At 39.1% G+C, this 20,592-nt stretch overlaps 2 protein-coding genes across 2 annotated transcripts; one reads left to right on the top strand and one right to left on the bottom strand.

Moving 5' to 3' along the window:
* Positions 1–334: 334 nt before the first annotated feature.
* LOC113226869 (kinesin-like protein costa) lies at positions 335–17,500 on the bottom strand. Its single transcript, XM_026459657.1, has 6 exons — positions 17,209–17,500; positions 15,206–17,136; positions 14,903–15,121; positions 14,193–14,329; positions 2,094–2,235; positions 335–1,283 (listed from the first exon to the last, which is right to left on the bottom strand). Exons 1-6 carry the CDS (start codon positions 17,483–17,485, stop codon positions 1,164–1,166), a joined length of 2,826 nt encoding a protein of 941 aa, XP_026315442.1. The 5' UTR covers positions 17,486–17,500; the 3' UTR covers positions 335–1,163.
* Positions 17,501–18,866: 1,366 nt separating this feature from the next.
* Positions 18,867–20,218, top strand: LOC113226870 (60S ribosomal protein L9). The gene is made up of 3 exons (XM_026459658.1): positions 18,867–18,922; positions 19,136–19,384; positions 19,869–20,218. The coding sequence occupies exons 2-3, from the start codon at positions 19,144–19,146 to the stop codon at positions 20,198–20,200; spliced, it is 573 nt and encodes a 190-aa protein (XP_026315443.1). The 5' UTR covers positions 18,867–18,922; positions 19,136–19,143; the 3' UTR covers positions 20,201–20,218.
* Positions 20,219–20,592: the final 374 nt, after the last annotated feature.

Here is a 20,592-nt window from a genome sequence, read left to right as displayed (position 1 = left end):
CCAGTATTTAGTTAATAACTATAAAAACTTCTAATTACAAAAATTTGTACCTTAATGTACTCTGAAGTAAAGGAAACTCCAGCTCGATCTGCTGGTTAGTTTCTGAGAAATAAGACAAATTATGTTGAGGTTTCAGAGTACCTTGTTGTTGTAGATGATGCCATTTAATTGTATAGGACAGGGTAAGCGTCTATATTTTTCAATAAGGAGGTGTACAATATCAAAGGTACACCCCTTTGTATTTTGCTATAACTTCGTTCTGATGGAGGTACAATTTTTTTAAATAGAGGTACTAAATAGTACAAATCAGGTACATTTTTTGATACAAACTTTGGCAGGATCCGTTAAGGTACACCCGCCATTCTGACTCTCACGCTAATTTCAACGCGCCCTTAAAATCGATTGCGAGATTCGAAAAAGTGAAACAACGTGACGAACAAGTAAACATAAATATGCGTGTATAAAGAGTCATTTATAAGGATTAGTGAATACAACTGGCTGGTTCTTGTTTTTCCCGATCTTCCATGAATTAATTTTGTAAAATATTACGTTTTGACTTTCTTAGTTATTTGTTATCTTTTTAAGCTGATGGGTCTACAACCAATGTTCAATAAATAAATAATAAGGATTTGTGCAATGTGCAGACAGCTTTGTATAGCTGTGTGTTATACCGCGTACAACGCTATCAGCATGGTATGTGGTTGTACCACCAAATAAGAGTAAATTATTTAAAATTATTTGGGCAATTGTATTACAAACGTACAATAAATTATTAACTAATTTACTAAGGCAGTATTTTATTTAATTACATACATACACTCATGCCCTTTTCCGATCGGGATAGACAGGGACCATAGCCTTCCACTTGCTACGATCCTGAATATGCATTAATTAATTTAATTGAAACAAATGTTGTTTGTTGGAAATTTTGTTGTTGTATTTTACTGTCGAGTTACATATCTCGAGTATTTCAAAATGTAGCGCTATGTAAAGCTATATACTGCGTTAAATTTTCTACACTCACCGATCTTAGTATTTTCAAATCAATTCCATACTCCAAACAGTTCAAGTTGATTATCAAATCCGAGTGCAACTATATACACAATCAGTTTATAAGCCACATATATAATTATAAGATTAAACAAAAATAACAAAACCCAATATCAGTGTTTCTTGTTATGCTGTACAATAACGAGTTTATTCTTTTCTTTAGTAACTCGAGCCTGAGGAAGGTTTGTCGCTGGCATCAATTGCCGTAGGTTCTGACTAGGAATTATCGGTGCCTGAAAAATAATAAAAGAACTGTTAGTGGAATGTGTCGCCATCCTAATCTTTTCAAAATAATGCCATGTCTATTTTTATTCATAACAGGGACACCAACAACATGTATATTAAAACATTTACACAAACTTAACTACAGACCTACGAGCCTGTGCAGACGGCGATTTTTATGTATTAAACGCGCGTCGTCTGCGCGTATGAGTGAGTGAGGCAATACCTTGTTATGCCGGTAATTCATAAAGTAGATTGTTGTAATACTGATTTTTAACCGACTCAAAAAAAAAAAAAAAAGGAGGAGGTTCTCAATTCGACTGTATTTGTTTTGTTGTGTATGTTACGCGATTACGCCAGCATTTGTGAACCGACTTTGATGATTCTTTTTTGTTGGAAAGAGGATATCTCGGTATTGGTCCCATTTAAATTTGAAAAAATATTCCATCTCTTAGGGGTACCAAACTAGGGGTTTCGGTTTCTGGTAACCGATTGTAAAGTTATAAGTCGGTTTCTTTTTTTAATAATTTACAATTAAGATCACTTAATAACACAAGAGTACAATAAATACTTTGACCTCTTTGGCGTCTTTTTTGAAAATCGCTATTCTTCGCCACTTGTTTAACAGGTAGTAAAGGAAGTAACCTGGCTCCTACACTATGATACCATGTGCTTTTGGTAGCCAGTAATAAATAGAATCATCATCATCATATCAGCTGGAAGACGTTCACTGCTGTTCATAGGCCTCCCCCAAAGATTGCCCGACCACACTATAAATAGATTACGCTCAAGAATATCAATTTCATAATAACAAAACTCACCGGAGGGTACCGTGCAATTTGCTTCATTCGGTCAACAAGAAGCATTGCATCGTCTGAAGTTTCGGAGTCGGTTGTCATGCCGAGGGATAGAGCTCGTTCTGCCGCACTGTTATCCAGGTACCTATGTATTGACTGGAAGTGTCTGGAACAGTGGGAAAATTCTTGTTAACAATCACTAAACAATAAACTTTTAATGCGCATAACACAGAATCAATCAATCAATCTGCTGAACCCAAGCAACTAAATTTCGTAGGGCTGTGAATGGTACAATGTTTTACTACGTTCTTTACTTATACATATGTGTAGTATTAAGCGTCGTTACAACTCGCAAATAACTAACACCTATTATTACACACCTACACGTGACTAATTATTATTTTTGATTTGTGATGCTAACTTGTATGATTTATTTCATGTTTGTATCTGTGGACTGAGAAGTGACTTATCAATATTGTTCGTTGATGCTAGTAGTGTTAAAAATACCCTGTTTAAATATTTAACTTGTATTTCTGAGAGGTGTGAACCTGGTGGTAACGCACAGGCATTTTTATGCTTAGTTTAGGCATCAGTCTCCCACAAAATTATGTTTATTGAAACTCAATGTGTTGTTGCGGTACAAAGGCGATACTTCATAATTAATCCCAGTTGTCACCACCCAGTTTTTGTTCCCACCGGCGACAAATGGGAAAAAATTCCCATATTACCAGGTGGTGACAAACGGGATAAAAAAAATATCAATTGTTGCCAGTGGTGATTTCTACTGGCGACAAATGGAAAAAACCCATATGTTACCAGGTCATGACAAATGGGATAAAAAGATTTGTTGTTGCCACTGGCGACAAATGGGATTTAAAATATCCCAGGAGTTGCAAATGGTAAAAAAACAAGTGGAAAAAAACTCGCAATTAATGTTTGTTTATTGCCGCCATCGAAAGGGAATAAAATAAAATTCAAGTTTAATGATAAAAGTATAGATGTTATTAAAAATCACATGATTAACAATTATTCAGAAAGTCTGGACGCTATAAATATAAAACAACAGTTAAAATAAAAAAAAATGCAAAATGTTTTTGCATTTGCTTTTATTTTATCTGTTGTTTTATATCTATGGTGTCCACTATATTTATAGTGACTTTCTGAATAATTGTCGATGGTGGCAATAAAGAAATATTAATTGGGACTTTTTATTCCAATCGGTTTTTTACAACTCGCAACTACAGGAATATCTTTTTTTTTTTATAAAAAATAAGTGCACATTTGACCTCCATCTCACCTAATGGAAAGTGACGATGAGGTCGAGGATGTAGCTTGCACATCTAAATAATACCTATTCACTCTCGCCTTGAAAAGGTCCAAGTTATAGCGTTCGGGGAGCAAGTCTGCAGGGAATTCCACTCCCTAGCCGCTCGCCATATGTGTGTGTATAAATGTGAAAGCGAAACGCTTCGTGCGAATCCGGGGAATATCCGCAACATAGGAGTGGAATTCCAACCCACGTCTCGTCCCCTATAATGGAAAGGCGGAATCAAATTATGCAATTCCATCGCACACTCTCCGTGATATATCCTGTAGAATATCGATATGCTGGCAACTCTACGGCGGTGTGTTCAAGGTCCGTGTCCGTGCAGCTTCGTCTCTACTGATTCAGAGTCACTTATAAGCCTCTTAGCATGCTTGTCTATTGAATCCAAGGTGGCCAGTTGGTATTCAGCAGAGCCATCCCATAAGTGGCAGCAGTACTCTCCATACACGACCGGACTTGTGCTTGGTACAGCTGAAGCAACTGTCCTGGTGTCCCTATCTACTGACTGACTGACTGTTTTCCGGAGAGACTACGGGCTCGACGGCAAGACCAGGGTACGGCGGGCGTCCGGGCCAAGCCTTTGCGTCTCTGGCGTCTCTGGCGGACCCGGATTTGGGTAAGGACTCGCTGGGGTTTGTGGTTAGATGCAGAGACGGACATGTGTGTCTGCTCCGGTTTTGCTTGTGCCGGGGCGTCAGTCTCGTGAGCAGCGCATCTTAGTAGCGGTCTACTTGAGGGCCTGTATGCGAGGAGACACGCGGGCCACGTGAGTTGCCCTTTAAGTTGGAAGCTATGTCCGGACATTGTCGCAGGACACTGCGACTGGCATCTCCGGCACTAGCCCGGAGAGCTAGGATAAGCTAGATATCCTCCGGTCCATCCAGCCGTTTAGGTTATTGGGAACTGGAGAGACATCGTTTTTCGACGTCGGGAAGTGAGCGTGGCTTACAGCTCCGCCACCTATGAGGATGTTTGGTAGTGGACTCAGAGTCGACGGCTTAGCGGTGGCAACTGCTAGTTGTGCAATGCACAACGGGAAGTGAGAGTGCCTACAGCTCCGGTACCTATCTGGAAAATAGGGAGGGTACTGTACGTGCACCCGGGGCGGCTCACTCGAGGCACTAGCCTCTCGAAGAACCGGATGAAGTCAAGTGACAGAGGTCGGTGACAACCCTGTGCACTAGTTGATCTGGGGTCAGAACCTGAACTTGTAAGGTTCCTGTGTGCGCATAGGTTATAGTGTCCTTCTCGAATGCCCTAAGGGTAGGTAGGGAGGGTCACTATAATCAAAACTAACGTAGAAAGATATGGTGCTTGTCCCGGTGTGAAGTAATACCTCACCTTGCATCAGAAAGAGTGTTGCGGACAGTACAGAACCCTGAGCAACTCCGGCTAACATCTATCGCTCAATGTTCGGAAGAGTAGCTTTCTAAGACTGCTAGAATGGAACGTTCACTCAAGAAATCCGGAATCCAATTGCAAAGGTGTGTGGGAGCCCATTAGAGGGTAGCTTGCCTAAAAGGCTTGAGTGGCAGACCCTGTCAAAGGCCTTAGAAATGTCTAAAGACACTGCAATGGCTTCGCCATGCCCTTCTATAGCCTCGTTCCATAAGTGAGAGGCGTACACAAGAAGATCCCCAGATCGCCCTCTTCGGAATCATACTGGCGATCACTGAGGAGATCGTTGTCTTCAAGGTACGACAGGAGGCAGTTGTTAAGTACACGTTCCAAAGTCTTGCAGATTATGGAAGTGACTAAGATAAGTCTATAGTTGACAGGGTCAGCTCTGCTTCCTTTTTTAGGTACTGGTTGCACATTTGCAAGCATCCACGACCTGGGAACTACACCAGTCTCAAGTGAGAGGCGATACAGGCTTGTGAGAATAGGAGACAACTCGGGCGCACGTCCAGACTTCGCAGAATTCTGAGTACCTCTTTTTGGCGTATACGAACTGGCGCCATAGCACACGCCGGACACTCCATACAACGGTCGAAAATTATTTACCTACTACTACATACAGCAAGGCGCTATTTGCACAAGTCCAAATGTGTGCGTGAAGTGGCAGGGTTACCCACTTTCTCGCACTATTACGTTACATGGTCAGAGCGGCAACATAGCGAAAATTCTAACGCGAATCTGATATCTATGATTCTATGATTCTATAATCCTAATAATTATATATGTCTATTAGGTATTTATATCGATATATTATTATATTTTTCATTAATTCACTAACTAGAGTAATATTGAAGATTATTTTCAAAAATATATTAAAAGCACTTAAAATGTTATATTTCGGACATATAATTTTAAGTAAGACAACCAAGGTATTTGAAATTGCTTGTCCAAGTTTAGTTAATAATCAGATATAATCACTACCTACGTAATATTTATCGGCAATATGAATAGAAAATTCGCGAAGTCATGGCGTCTCATTATATTGATATAATAAATCTGTATTTTTTATACATACATATTACTCAGGGGTCTACTCTCGATCTCCGTCCGACATCCGTCCACACAATTACTGTCAAATAAGTAATATTCGACAAAATTGAAAGACAAATGTCATGTATGAAGCTTCATTCGCATCACGCGTCTGTTCATTTGGTCAAGTATTGCTTATTTGGCAGTAATTGTTTCGGACGGATGTTGGACGGAGATCGAGAGTAGACCCCCTGTAGTAAATAAATGAAGAAAACAATAACTGAATGAATCTCAGATACAAGTTTTTTTTACTTAGTTCGTTTCATCTTTCGGAAAATGATGATAGGCAACCGCACACAGCACAATTCACGATCATTATAAATAGTAACGTAAAATGATGTTTTATATTAACGTACAAGTTTCGTAATGAATAAATGAAAACTATATTCAAATATGAAAGCCGTCTTCGTACGAAAACGGCTCGCCGGCAGCCTTGTTGTCGTTCAGTCAATGTATTCTCTGGCCACAGTGCAGCCAGGCTGAGGTACCGAAGGTGGTAGGTATCCTGCGGCATCCAGACGCGACCTCTCCGCAAGAGTGAGGCGAAGAGGTTCGCCTTCTCTTCCGCAGTACGGGCCAGCGAGCCGTCTGGCCTCAGTAGAGGTGGTAATGAGTGGCTACTAAAGTTTTTTTCGACCGCTTTGGCCAGGGACCAAAAGGACTTGCTGCCTGCTGGAAAAGAGGCAAGCTTGGCTATGCGGCGCACATGATCGAACTGGTCCCGTGTAACACGTCTTTGCCCTTCTTGGCGGCTTTAATAAAGGCTTTATTCAGATTCCGAGTATTCGAAGCTTTGCGTAGTCGAGCATCTCCCCAAGCTTAGTACGCACTGTTTTTGTGTTTCAACATGACTACAGTCACCGTTAAACCATGGACGAGCTTGAGGTCCAATGGGTACATCAAAGTATGGTATGTAATACTCCATGCCCAATCGCAAGACCTCAACTACAGCATCAGCACAGCTCGACGAATCTCCTGAAGTAAAGCAAGCCTGCCAGGGATATGAAGCAAGAAAAGGCACATTTCGTCCCAATCTGCTAACCTGTGTCGCCACACCCACAGACCACATAAATATTAGGCCACACCCGTCTCGTACCACTGGGGCCCTTATCGGGTGGGGAGTATACGGATCTTAAATCCCATTTGTCGCCAGTGGCAACAACTGAGATTTTTTATCCTGTTTGTCACCACCGGTGGTGACAACTGGGAATAAGCCCCATAATTCCAATAGATCACAGAGTTGGCTATCGCATTTTAAGGGCTCTTTAAAATTAGACGCTTGTGGAAGCGCTGTAGTGGCGCGTTACTACTAACTTTCACACAATATCTAGATTGTGACGCTGCAGCTGCGCTTCTATATATCACTTATATGAGAATTAGTAGTGGCGCAGCTTCAGTGCTTCTACATATAAGTTTCTAATTTGAAGGCGCCGAATTTGAATTTGAAGTTCATTCTTTTTACTTATAAAGAAGTGTTGCTACTTGTATGGTTCTCTGAACGTCTAAGATTGAAGTATTATTAAGTAGAGTAGGATATAGAGTTGACGTAAACCACAGTTTCCGTAATAAGTTGATGTATTAAGTAAAAAGTGTACAGTATAGTTTTGGATGCTTGTCTGTGGCCGATCGCTAGTGAAGCGAGTTGTCAACTGTCTTTTATGAGCGTTTACACGTGCAATATGTAGGTTGTTAAGTTAGCAAAGTATTATACGGTGCAAAAACCGTACATGCTCCCGAGGGAATAAATGAGAAGTGATTTAGTCAGATAAGCATCCAGTACATAGCAAAAAAAAACAAACAAAACGTATCAGTAAGTACACATAGAATTCAGCAAAGTGAAATCCTCGTCTTTTGGGTTTCGCTTCGGTGTAGATGTGTTCTGAAGATACAGGACTATGCGTTTGCTGCATTTCGATATCATTCCGATGTTGTCTCTCAATGTGTGTTGAGGGGGATGTTCGTCTCAAACACCTCCTTTTCAAGTATGTAAACAACAGCATTATGGTGTTATATTATGTTAGATGATGAAATTCGTGACGTAGATGATTCACGATTGTTTCACAGGGTGTGTACGATGGAGGAGGAGTTGGTTGAGTACTAGGAGTTGTTGTCGATTCTTGTACTGATTCGGTAGTTTGTAAGTTTTCTTTCAGGGGCAGCGGAACAAGTTTAGTAATCGGTCGTGTCAAGTGACCCCTTTTAGTTTTTAATGTGACTACTCGCACTTTATCGTCGCTACCAGGATGGACTTCCGTCACTCTACCGGGAGCCCATTTGCCAGGCGGTAAGTATTCGTCCTTAACAAGGACTAAGTTTCCTTCTTCTAGATCCTTCTACGGTTGCTGCCATTTGCTGCGCACCTGTAGTTGATGTAAGTATTCACGCGACCAGCGTTTCCAGATATGTAAGTTCATTTGCTCCACTAGTCGCCATCTATTTCTTAAATCTTGCTGGTTGAAATCTTCTTCTTCTCGCGGTAGTGAAAGTAGTGGCTCGCCAATAAGAAAGCGTCCCGGTGATATGTATTCCAGGTCATCGATATTTTCCGAGAGCGGACACAGCGGGCGTGAGTTCAAGCAAGCTTCAATTTGGGTAAGCAGTGTAGTAAACTGATCAAAAGTAAGTTTTTGATCACCTAGAACCCTTTTAAGATGATACTGCATAGATTTAACGGCCGCCTCCCATAGTCCGCCAGCTGTCGGCCAGAGAGGTGCGTTAAAATGCCACTGCACTTGTAAGTGGGTCAATTCATCGGAAAATAACGACGTTTGAAATGTCTTGTTTCGTTCGAAATCTTCATGTAAAATTTTCGCTGCACCGACGAAGTTCATGCCATTGTCCGAAAACATGTGTTTTGGAGTTCCTCTTCATGCACACATCCTCTTGAAGGCCGCGAGAAAAGTCTGTGTGGTCAAATCAGAAACTAATTCCAAATGGACGGCCTTTGTAACCATACAGATGAAGATAGCGATGTAAGCTTTACAAGTTTTAACTCCTCGATCTTTGTTAATCTTTATGTCTACATGACCTGTAAAGTCTACTCCAGTGTTTGTAAACGGTCTAGTAGGAGTGACTCGTTCTTTCGGCAAGTCTGCCATTAATTGTTCATTGCGGTGCGGTTTAAAACGATGACATTTTATACATTGTCGCAGCTGTTTCTTCACCGTTCGATTCCCACCAATTATCCAGTATTTCTGGCGTAAGTGTGCCAACGTGAGTCGTGCACCACCATGTAGAGTGTCGTGGTGAGCCTCTTGTATTATAAGCTCCGTTAACCTTCCCGACGCAGGAAGGATAACTGGATGTTTTGATGCCGGCGGCAAAGTTGAGTGAATCAGTCGTCCCTTTACTCGCAGTAGTCCTTTTTCGTCGAGAAAAGGTGTAAGTTTCAGCAGGCTGCTTTTCGTGGATACAGTCATATTCTTCTTCAAACACTCTATTTCTGCGTTGAAATGTTGTCGTTGGACGTTGTGAATAACCATATCGCCAGCTTCTAATATTTCTTGAAATGTTAAATTGAGAACCTCCCTTTTCCCATGTTGTTTTTCGCAGTTGGTTAAGTTATAATTAATTGTTTTCATTATTTTGCTTTTCTTATGCAAGGCTCGCGTGAATCGCAGTACCCAAGCGAGTACTCGGGTTACGCGCTTGAAATTGCTGTATTTATTTATTAGTATTGTTGTAGTTTCGCAGGTATCATCAGTTTTCATTGCGCAACACATCCGTTTTTTCCGTTTGTTTCCGTTCCATTTTTTGTGAAGTATGATAATGTTTTTTGTTTCAGCTCTGTTTGGTAAGTTTTCAACCATTGTGGACCCTGCCACCACAGGTCCAGAGATAAGAGTTGAGATGCTGAGAGTCCTCGTGTTGCGCAATCCGCTGGATTCTCTTGAGATTTCACGTAATGACATTGACTTGAAGGAATTATGTTATTTATTTTTGTTACTCTGTGCGCAATGTAACCCTCCCATTTATTTACATTGCCTTGTAGCCATGCTAAGACTACTTGCGAGTCACTCCAGCAATGTATGTGTAAGTTTAAGTTGTTCAAAGTTTTCGTGAGCTTTTCAACCAGTTGTGCCAATAGAAGGGCACCCGCAAAGCTCCATTCGTGGTAAAGTGATATTTTTACTAAGGGGTGCGACTTTAGTTTTGGCAGCGATTAGAGTAGTTACATAATCGTCACCATCAATTTTCACCCTGCTGTACACGACGCAAGCAAACGCCTTTTCACTTGCGTCGCAAAAGGCGTGAATTTCTATATGTTTCTCTTCACATTGTAGCCACCGTGGAATTTTGAGTATGTTGACATTTGGCAGATCTTTTCTCAGTGTTTCCCATTCTTTAACAATTTCCTCAGGTAGGTTTTCATCCCAGGCCATTTTACTGACCCACACCTTTTGAAATAATAGTTTTGCCTTTATCGTGACGGGTGAGAGCCAGCCAAGCGGGTCGTACAGTTTGCTAATTTCTCCCAAAAAAATCCGTTTAGTAAGTTTTTTTTCAGGTAAATTCCAGTTGGATGTAAAATTGTCAGTTGCAGGATTCCATCTCATTCCAAGAGTTTTTGTATTTGTTGTTTGTTCTGGATTAAAGTTGATGTTAGTTTGTTTGCATTTTTGATCATCTTCCAAATCTTCTAAAATCTTCTGATTGTTACTCATCCATTTCCTTAAGTTGAAACCCCCCTTTTTCAGTAAATAAATCAAGTCGTTGACCATTTTCTTTGCTGCATCAATGTCATTCTGTCCGTAGACCAAATCGTCCATGTAAAAGTAGTTTTCAAGTACGATCGCAGCATCCGGGTGGTTATATCGTTCATCTCGCGCCATTGGTGGAGGGTGCGCATTGCAAGGTACGTCGCAGCCTTTCTGCCATAGGTAACAGTGCACAACTGCAATTCTTGTAAAGGTTCACAAGGAGATGATCTCCAGATGATAGTTTGAAGGTTTTGTTGATCTTCATGAAGCCAGATATGTCTGTACATCTTTTCTATGTCGGCAGTGAATACATATTTGTACGTTCTCCAGTTTATCAGTAATGTAAGCATGTCCTTTTGTAAGTTTGGGCCGCTGTACATGAGATCATTCAAGCTGTTCTCTGTTTTCGTTTTATAGGAGGTGTTGAATACTGCTCGTAGCTTCGTGGTGGTGGATTGCATTTTTAAAACTCCGTGGTAAGGTAAGTATACGTGTTTTTTCTCTCTTTCTGTTACAGGTTTCATATGACACATGGAGATGTACTCATTCATAAAACGTTTATATTCAACTTCAAATTCCTTATTTCTCTGCATCTTCTTCTCCAATTGCAGAAATTGAGCTAGCGCTTGCGATTTCGTAGCTCCCAGTTTGGCTTCGTAATCGGGTTTCGTGGGCATTTGCACGACGTATTTTCCATCAGCTTGTCGCTCAGTAGTTGATTGGTAGTGTTTCTCACAATAATCTAGTTCGCTTGTTGTTGTTGAGTTTTCTTCAATTTCTTCTGTTTCCCAGAACCGTGACATATTTTGCAAGTCATTTAATGTCACAAGGCAGTTAAAAGTTTTTGACATTCCCGCATAATACCCATCCCACTCTGGTTTGTTGAGCAACAGGGAAGTTGTCGTCATTTTTCATTACTCCATTCAGTATAAGTTCTGAGTAAATATCCGCACCCAAAAGTAAATCAATAGGCCCAGACACGTTGAATTCAGGGTCGGCTAGTTTAAGATTTTCCAAGTAGTGCCAATTTTCAGTAGAAAATTGGTACCAGGTAAGCTGTTGACAAGTTTTCGCATTATAAGTGTCTCTATGTTAAAAGTATAGTCAGAGTGAATAGATTTGCACCCTTTGCAGTTCCCGGAAAATGATCCGACTCCAGACACTACGGCACTCAGTTTCCGCCGCGGTAATCTGAGACGTTGAGCTGCATCCTCTGTTATCAGGCTAACCTGTGAGCTTTGATCGAGTAGCCCTCTTAGTTTGATGTAAATGCCGTCTATACTTTTCACCTTAAGTTGTACGGTCGTTAATAAAACTTCTTTTGCGTCATTACTTATGTTGTTAACAGCAGGTGGGGTAGTAGATGTTGAAGGGCTGAAAGTTTTTGGCTGGCCCGTTTCATGCATGAGTGTATGATGAGGCATGTAGCATAGTTTACGTCTCTGTTGTGAGGTGCATAATTTTTCTCCGTGACTGTACAAACAGTTTTTGCAAATACATAAATCACGAACGGTGTTATGTCGCGTGACCGCGATCATGTTCAAAAATTTCTGACATTGCATTAGAACATGATCAGTTTTGCAAATTGGGCATGTTCGCGTTGTCGTGAAGTGGCTCTTCGCTGCTATTTGTGGCTTGTTAAAGTACGATGACCTCGGCACATTGTAGTGTTTATAATAATTATTATGACGTGATGTGGATGGTGATGGTTTACGACGTTTGTTTCTGGTTGCTCCCGCCTTGTAATGTTTCAAGCGCCATAAATTTCGACTCTAAAAACTGAATAAATTCCTGTAGGTTTGGAAAACTTCTGGGTTCTTTCAGGTCTTTCATGTACTCGTAGTAGGTCACACTGTCCAGCTTCTGCACCAGTAGATGAACAATTATTGGGTCCCAAGTTTTTATATCGAGTCCAATATTTGTAAGTCCGTTCAGGCATTCTAGCATGACGTCATGAAGTTTCCTTATACTCGCAGCGCTCGCTTGTTGTATGGCAGACTGGTTCAATAGAGTGTTCATGTACGATGTAAACAATAGTCGACCATTATCGAATCGGTGAGTAATTATCTCCCAGCAAGAAGTATAATTTTGTGCACTGATTCCAAGATGTTGTACTAATTTCTCGGCTTCACCCTTTAGTTTAGATTTTAGGTGTTGCATCTTTTGCGCCTTTGAGAGTAGCGGGTTGTTATGCACGCTTTCGATGTAGAGGTCCTTAAAAGTTAACCATTTGTTGTAATCTCCATAAAAGTCTGGTATTACAATTTTTGGCGTAGCGTTCTCATAATGAGAGTTATTCCAAATCTTATGTTGGAGCGTTTTCCGTATACTGTCGTAAATATCCTCTACCACGTTGTATTTCTGTTTGTACGTCGAGTCTTCGTCTTGAAGTATGTAGTCAAGCTCCCAGTTAGCCTTTTCTATTTGACCCCATTTCATTTTCAAAGTGTTTAAGTTGTCTTCCAGCTCCCATTTCTCCATAGTTGTGTCTAAGTTAATTTTGTCCACAGTTCGTTCAAACGTTTTAAAGTTGCAGTATTGTTGACGCAAAAGTTCTTTTTTCTTCTCTTCGGACCCGCCAGTTGCGGGGGGCGGGACATGAAATTCAACGTCGTTAAAGTTAAACTTTGATTTCACATTCCCAATGTCTTTTGAGGGAGTAGTTCCCGTCTGAGGCTTACACTCCAGCTCCGCCTTTCGTTTCAGCATGTCTTGCAACACTTTCTCGTACATAACTTTAGTTTTAGTGTAAATATCATCCTTAAAGTATTGGATGTCAAGTTCTCCGGTCTCTTCAATAACTTGGTGAGTGCGCACAAACAATTCCCACTGCTTGTTGAGCCGTGCGAGACGTTCGTCTAAGTAGATCAAAGTTTTTCTTGCAGAGCTATCTTTCGCGTAGTTGTTACACAACGTCTTCAGTGCTTCGAAGTTATTTTCTTGTACAGTAATTAGTTCCTTGACGCTCGGAGCCATCGTTGTAGTAAATAAGTAAAAAAGTAGATAATTAATTCGTAGAGTAAGTATAAGTAGTAGTTAGATGTTAACCGTCGGCAGGTGTAGGGCGATGTATTGCCGTGGCACTACTCGTAGTTCAATAGAATCACGAACTTTTCGTTGATTCCTGTTTCTCAGTGCAGTTGCACTTAATAACGCTATGTGCGCCTTCTCAATACGACCGGTGAGACCCGCTTGTGGGAGGCCAGTCGTACCGATTCGCTAACGTCACTAGCACAAAACACTGAAAACAACTAATTGCTCGAAGGACCAAAATGTATGGTTCTCTGAACGTCTAAGATTGGAGTATTATTAAGTAGAGTAGGATATAGAGTTGACATAAACCACAGTTTCCGTAATAAGTTGATGTATTAAGTAAAAAGTGTACAGCACAGTTTTGGATGCTTGTCTGTGGCCGATCGCTAGTGAAGCGAGTTGTCAACTGTCTTTTATGAGCGTTTACACGTGCAATATGTAGGTTGTTAAGTTAGCAAAGTATTGTACGGTGCAAAAACCGTACACTACTCTTGCATTGAATTGGTTCTATACGAACTCTTTTTAGGCACGAATGGTATATGTAACCTGAACCAAAACAACATTAAAATGACTGACCTGGCATGTGCTTGCGTACGGCTCCTCTGCGCATGCCTCCAGGCGGCGGCTGCGCGCGCGCGCCACACGGCCGCCTCATCTGCCGCCGCGGCCGCGCCCGCTTCTAGCGCTGCGCACGCGCTGCGTAAATCGACCACCTGCCGATCATTAACATAAAGTAGTTTTACAGGTAGTTGGTCTCATTAGAGATCATGGGATGTGGCAATAGATCATTGGAATTGCGGCTGGAGCGTATAGTTTTTTCATTTTTTTTTGTTCCAATAAAAAGTTAGTAAAGAATAATCCGATGCTTCGAGTTGAAAAGAAAAAAGTCGTGTGTAGATCAGTAACGTCGCCATATTCACCGTTCGCTTATTACGGTTTTTTTTTCAGTTAATCACTTTTTAACTAAAAACTTTATATTAAGGGATTGTAGTAAATTAATACGTAAAATTCTTGTAAGTGGCAAGTGAATACTATAGAGTTTGTTCACCTACCAATGAGTGAGGTCTGCGTGACAATTTTTTAAAATTACGTATAATCATAGGTTTTAGGTATTTGCAACGCTTAATTAAACAAGGTAATATTTTTCTTAGCTACAAAAAAAATAAAAAGGCAGCTAAATCCATATGCTATGCATATGCACTAGAGATATAGGATAGTAAATAACAATGTTTATATCAACTTCAATCAAAGTATACAGTGACGGCAGATTATTACGTGTTATTCACCTTCTGGAAGTATCTATATAAAAGTGTCTTAATTTCATCATGCGACAACTTATCCAGCCTGGCCATTAGCATCTGTTCTCCCCGGCTTCTCGAATCTTTATTGTCTTGGGAATCAGAAAGAGAAGCTGAAGGCGACTTCCCACAAATCAAATTATTCTTGTACTCTATTGCTGTGTCAATTGCCTCTATTGCTTCTTCACATTCAAGCAACTTACGTTCCTGAAAACAAAAAATAAAATCATCTCCGAAATTGATACATAACATGATTATGACATCAACTGTACTGCAATCCATATTATTTACCTCTGAATCTGATAAAGATTTGTATATTTTCCTTTTGTGACCTAAACTGCATCTTTGCTCATGCAAACACTCTCTTGTTTTCCTTAGATTTTTAATTTCTTTTCTTAACATCAATTCTTTTTCTTTGGATAGTTCCAAGTTTTCTAAATCATTTGTTTTCTCCTTTAATATACTGTCTAACTGAGTAATTCTATGTGTGAAATGTTTCAATGTATTGGCTTTCCTGTCTTTCACTTCAACAGAAGTCTCTGATAATTCATCTAATTTCAACTTATCTTTAACTAATTCAACATCTAAAGTATTTCTTCGTTTCTCGTCCTTTTTTATTTGTCTTTTTATTTGTTCAATTTGCTTTTTATAGGTTTTCAGGTTTGTTTCATGTCTTCTTATTTCTTTTACAGTGTCTTGGTCTCCCACATTATCTAGCTTCTCTGAGTGTGCCTTGTTCTGAGTATTATGGGACATTGTTTTTGAGAGATCATCTATCAATCTTTCTTTTGCTATGCAAAGATTTATCAACTCTTTCAATTGTGTCTGACTGCTACTAATTTCTTTAGACAATTTTCTAGCTAAAATCTGTTTTTGAGTGTACTTTTCCTTAGTAATTTTATATTTTTTACATAACTCATTGGTTTTAGGTGAATCAATCATCTTCAACAATTCTCTTTCAATCAATTTTGGTTCAGGGTCTACGTCTTTTTTATGAGATTCAATAAGTATTTTCTGAGTTTCTGGAGAAATTGCCTTAGCAGCCACCTTTCTTAAGAGTTCTAATTCAGCACCTGAGAGGCTTTCACCAGGTTGAATGGTTCTTCTGCGACCAGAATTGGACTGTGAGGTCATAATAGGCAGTGACTGGGAGCCGCTTGTTTCCGATATTGTAATGTCATCTGAATCTATGTGGTTTAAATATTCTTCACATCTGTCTGCAAACTGCTGATCATTCTTTTCCCTAAAATATTCCATAAACTTTTCAACTTTATCTTGAAAAACAGTATCAGAATGGCTGTCCACAGAATCAGATTCTACATCAGATTCACTAGGCTCACTGGGTTCAGTGTCTTCTGCTATTCTTGGTAGACCCTGCTTTGGACCTACTTCTTTATTATCCACACCATCACCATTTAAGCATTCGTCACATTCTGCCTTCAGAAATAACCACTCACTAACTTGGTTAATATCAGCTTCTGACAATGACTTTGACTGCAAAATCTTGTTAAAAAGTCCTTCAGCATTTGATACTAGCTTGATCCATTGGGTAGTAGCAAACTGAAGATTAAAGTTATTATCAGCAGGTTGCAGTACTACTTTCTCATTGTACACTGGAGTATTATTATCTGCAAAATAATTGACTGTGACTAAGTTCTTTATTCCCCGACAGCACAGGCATAAGTTTAATATCTTCAAGGTATCTTGGTAGTCTTCAGGTTTAGTGCTGATACAACCTATGACCCAAGTGAATGCTCTGCCTCCAAATGAGTCTCTCAACATTGCAGTAAGAATACAGCGGTCATAATTTATTTGCTTGGGTGGATTGCCTGCTAGTAACTCTTTAATTATGTTCTCTAGAGCAAAGAGGCCCGAGTCAGGATAGGCAGCTAGGTCACAGAAGCTAGCAGTGGACATTCTGTGGTTGAGGACTCCATTGGTGCCTACCCACTTTTGCTCCATGCTTACTGTAAACACAGTGTGATTATTTCCAAGACATCTTTGTCTCCATCCCAACTGAAGGTACTGAAATGCCTCTTCAACATTGCAGCATCTAACTAAGCCAGCTCCAAGCACATCAAATATGTTATTATTGACCACTTGCATCCATGTTATGTGCAATATGTATTCTCTTTCAGGCATCTGGTTTAATTTATGAAATATGTCAGTTAGAAACCTAGGCACAATTCCTTGGTCACTTTCACTGTGGATACATTCAAAACCTGCAATTGAAAGGATTATTTAGATATCAGAAAAAAATTCGCAAATCAAACCATAAAGATTGAGTAACGTACCAGGTCCAAATAAAGTGTAAGTTTTTCCAGTCTTGGGTTGACCAAAAACAACAACCGAAGTATCACATCCATCCAAGAAGCAGTTGATCTGTGGTATCATAAAAGAACTGAAGAGGGTCGCTTGAGTGCAGTCTATTGGTAAAGCCCTGTTCACATGAAACGTTTGTCCACTCTCAGTGATGACTGTTTGATTTGCTGGATTACTAAATATGCACTGTGTAGAATCAACTATGTTTGGCGGCTTCAATCGAACAGCTATTTGCACAGGAATATCCATTTTTACGAAGTGAACTAGTTACATTCGAGTCAATTTAAAACTGAAAACAGAAGCACAAAAATCTAATTAATAATGTACTTACTGAAGACAAATAATAGTAAGTTGCACAATAAAAATCGTTGAGATAAACCTATAAATTCATTTCTTATGAAGTACGTCAATTTCATACAATATTTTATAGTAACAGTAATGTATACATATACATAATGGACACAATCCAAAACAAACACTGCTTTTATAATTCGGGAGTAGCCTGAGACTGTCTAAGGCTACTCCCGAATTATAAAACCAGTGCACGGCAATATGTAGATTCAAACTAACATAGAAATACACCAATTAAAACTATGTTAATCAGTGATAGAAGTAAAGTAGTTGCATATATAAAAACGAAATTCAACAGAAATAAATATACCTTTCCATTTCATACAACACAAACAACAAACTACAGTTTTAATTTTACCAATTGGTTTGTTTGTTCCATTTCAAGAATAATGTGTGAAACGTTAGAGCAGGATACTTGTATAGATATATTTCCTACGATGAACGAGGATAGCAATATCAGTACAATTACAATTAAAAGAGAATATGCATTTTTACGCTGTGGTCACAAAGTTGTCAAAAATTTTTCGATATTGCCATTTTCATGTTGCAGAGTTATTTATATGTTGGACGCAAGACTTACAATTATATGGACGTCAGGTCCGCGCTAAAAAGTGTCCGAACTTATAGAGCGTTAAAATCGTATACAGAGCGTCATTCACGCTTTAGTCTTCGTTTGTTCGACTGACAGCGAAGCAAGCAAAATTAGATAGTACTGCGATGACATTATAATTTAAATTCAACGTTTTAGCTTTTTCATATTCCTTTACATGTCACTACGCTTAAATAGGTTGACTTGGGACATTTTTTTCGTGGTTTTTGTGTTAGACCCGTCGTCCATTTGTTTGTAAGTTAATGATTGGACGACAAATACGTAACGTACGGGCAGGGCCAAGCCAAGACCAGGTCAAGTCTAATTCAACTCTATTAGCATAAAATTAGAAAGGTGTTAAGTTTAATGAGCTCTTGACTTAGCGAGTAATCTTCAACAAAAAGTTAATTCGAACATAATTAATATGTTCACTAGCCACATGAACTAAAAAAAAATTATTTTTCTGTACAGCTCAATTTCAACTAAATCCACATTTTATACGCCAAGAATGTCATGTTGCGAACATGGTAGCTAGATAAATGAGTAACACAGCTTACTTTTCACATGTTAATTAAGTTCCAAAGTACACTAGATATGAGTTTTTTTTAGTAATAATAATTAGTTTCAATTCAAATTTTATTGGTGACATTAAAGCGGCTAGGAGATTATCCACTCAACATTTGTTTTTTTGTGGCTGGCAACACCTGCAACCAAATTCCTTTTTCCGGCTCTCTGTGTCAAATAAAGTGAGCAATTTTAGTTTTTTCAAAGAAAATCCAAAATAATCTGATGAAACTGTAAACCATTTAATGTTTTTCCTATTTTCTGATATGTGATTAATCATGCGTTCCACGTTTCAGTGAATATTTGTAATATCAATGCTTAAAAAACATAAGTGATTGAGGTTGTCATTTGTTGATAGGTTAGATTGTTGATACGAGATATAATTTTCGTTTTAGGCCACAGCATGAAGCAGATAGTAGCAAACCAAAAAGTGAAGATCCCTGACGGACTCACTGTCCATGTGAAATCGCGGTTGGTTACTGTGAAAGGGCCGCGCGGTGTCTTGAAAAGGAACTTCAAGCACTTGGCTGTGGACATTCGCATGGTGAACCCTCGCCTTCTGAAGGTGGAGAAATGGTTCGGTTCAAAGAAGGAACTCGCAGCTGTGAGAACTGTCTGCTCGCACGTCGAGAACATGATTAAAGGTAAACAAATTGTCTTCCGTACACATTACGATAGATTGATTGAAAGTTCTATTAAAATTTGAAACTGTTTAAATACAGTAGAATGTTTCATAAACCGCTCCTTTCTCATCAATTTCCTATTAAAATGTGTATATTCCAAATAAGTGTTTAAATTAAAATTTGGATTGGAGCTTATGTTTTGGAACACAACATTGTAAAGTTAACTACTTACCTTTATTTGGATCTATATATAGGTAGTTTAGAAAAAAGAACTTAAGTGTGATGTGTTTTTCTTATTTACTAGTACTTGTAGGTTTCATAATATAAACATCATCATCATCCTATTAATACGCCCCACTGCTGGCCAGGGGTCTCCTCTCAGGCGAGGGCTTATATCCCTTGCCTTTATATAAACAGTAAGTTGTAAAAACTGGAAAAGAAACAGTTTTGTCTTTAGTAGTGAGTGGCTTTTAGGTGTTTATCAAATATTTTTTCCTAATTTCAGGTGTAACCAAGGGATTCCAATACAAGATGCGTGCAGTATATGCTCACTTCCCCATTAACTGCGTAACTATTGAGGGAAACACTACTATTGAAATCCGTAACTTCTTGGGCGAGAAGTACATCAGGAGGGTAAAGATGGCACCAGGAGTGACTGTTGTCAACTCTCCCAAGCAAAAGGATGAGCTGGTAATTGAAGGAAACTCCCTGGAGGATGTCTCTAGTTCGGCTGCCCTCATTCAACAATCTACCACTGTCAAGAACAAGGATATCCGAAAGTTCTTGGACGGTCTATATGTGTCTGAAAAGACTACTGTTCTACAAGAAGAAATATAAGGATATTGTGTAACATAATATTTTTTTGTTTTATTCATAATTTATGGAAGATTATTGTTACATTATATGAAAAAAAATCTAACCTTTATTATTAGTTTTTTGGATTTATTAATTATTTTGTGATACATTATGCTTTTACTACTAATTACTTTACTTTTTTACTAAATACTACTAATGATAATATCAACTCGGCTATTCTTGTTAAAATGTATATGAATGAATTGATCTCGATACTATAGTAGGCTAACAGTCAAAATAGAACAAAAAAAGGCAATAACTCAATTATCTGCTATCACTAACTATCGATAACAATTACATCACTATTTAAAATTTTATGAAAACTGACAACCCTACAAATGTCAATTTACTCCATTCTTCAAAAAAGAAGTAGA

Source organism: Hyposmocoma kahamanoa, unplaced genomic scaffold, assembly GCF_003589595.1.
Source record: "Hyposmocoma kahamanoa isolate Upper Pololo Valley unplaced genomic scaffold, ASM358959v1 202, whole genome shotgun sequence".
Taxonomy (NCBI): Eukaryota; Metazoa; Arthropoda; class Insecta; order Lepidoptera; family Cosmopterigidae; genus Hyposmocoma; species Hyposmocoma kahamanoa.
This window is presented reverse-complemented; position numbering and strand designations above follow the sequence as displayed.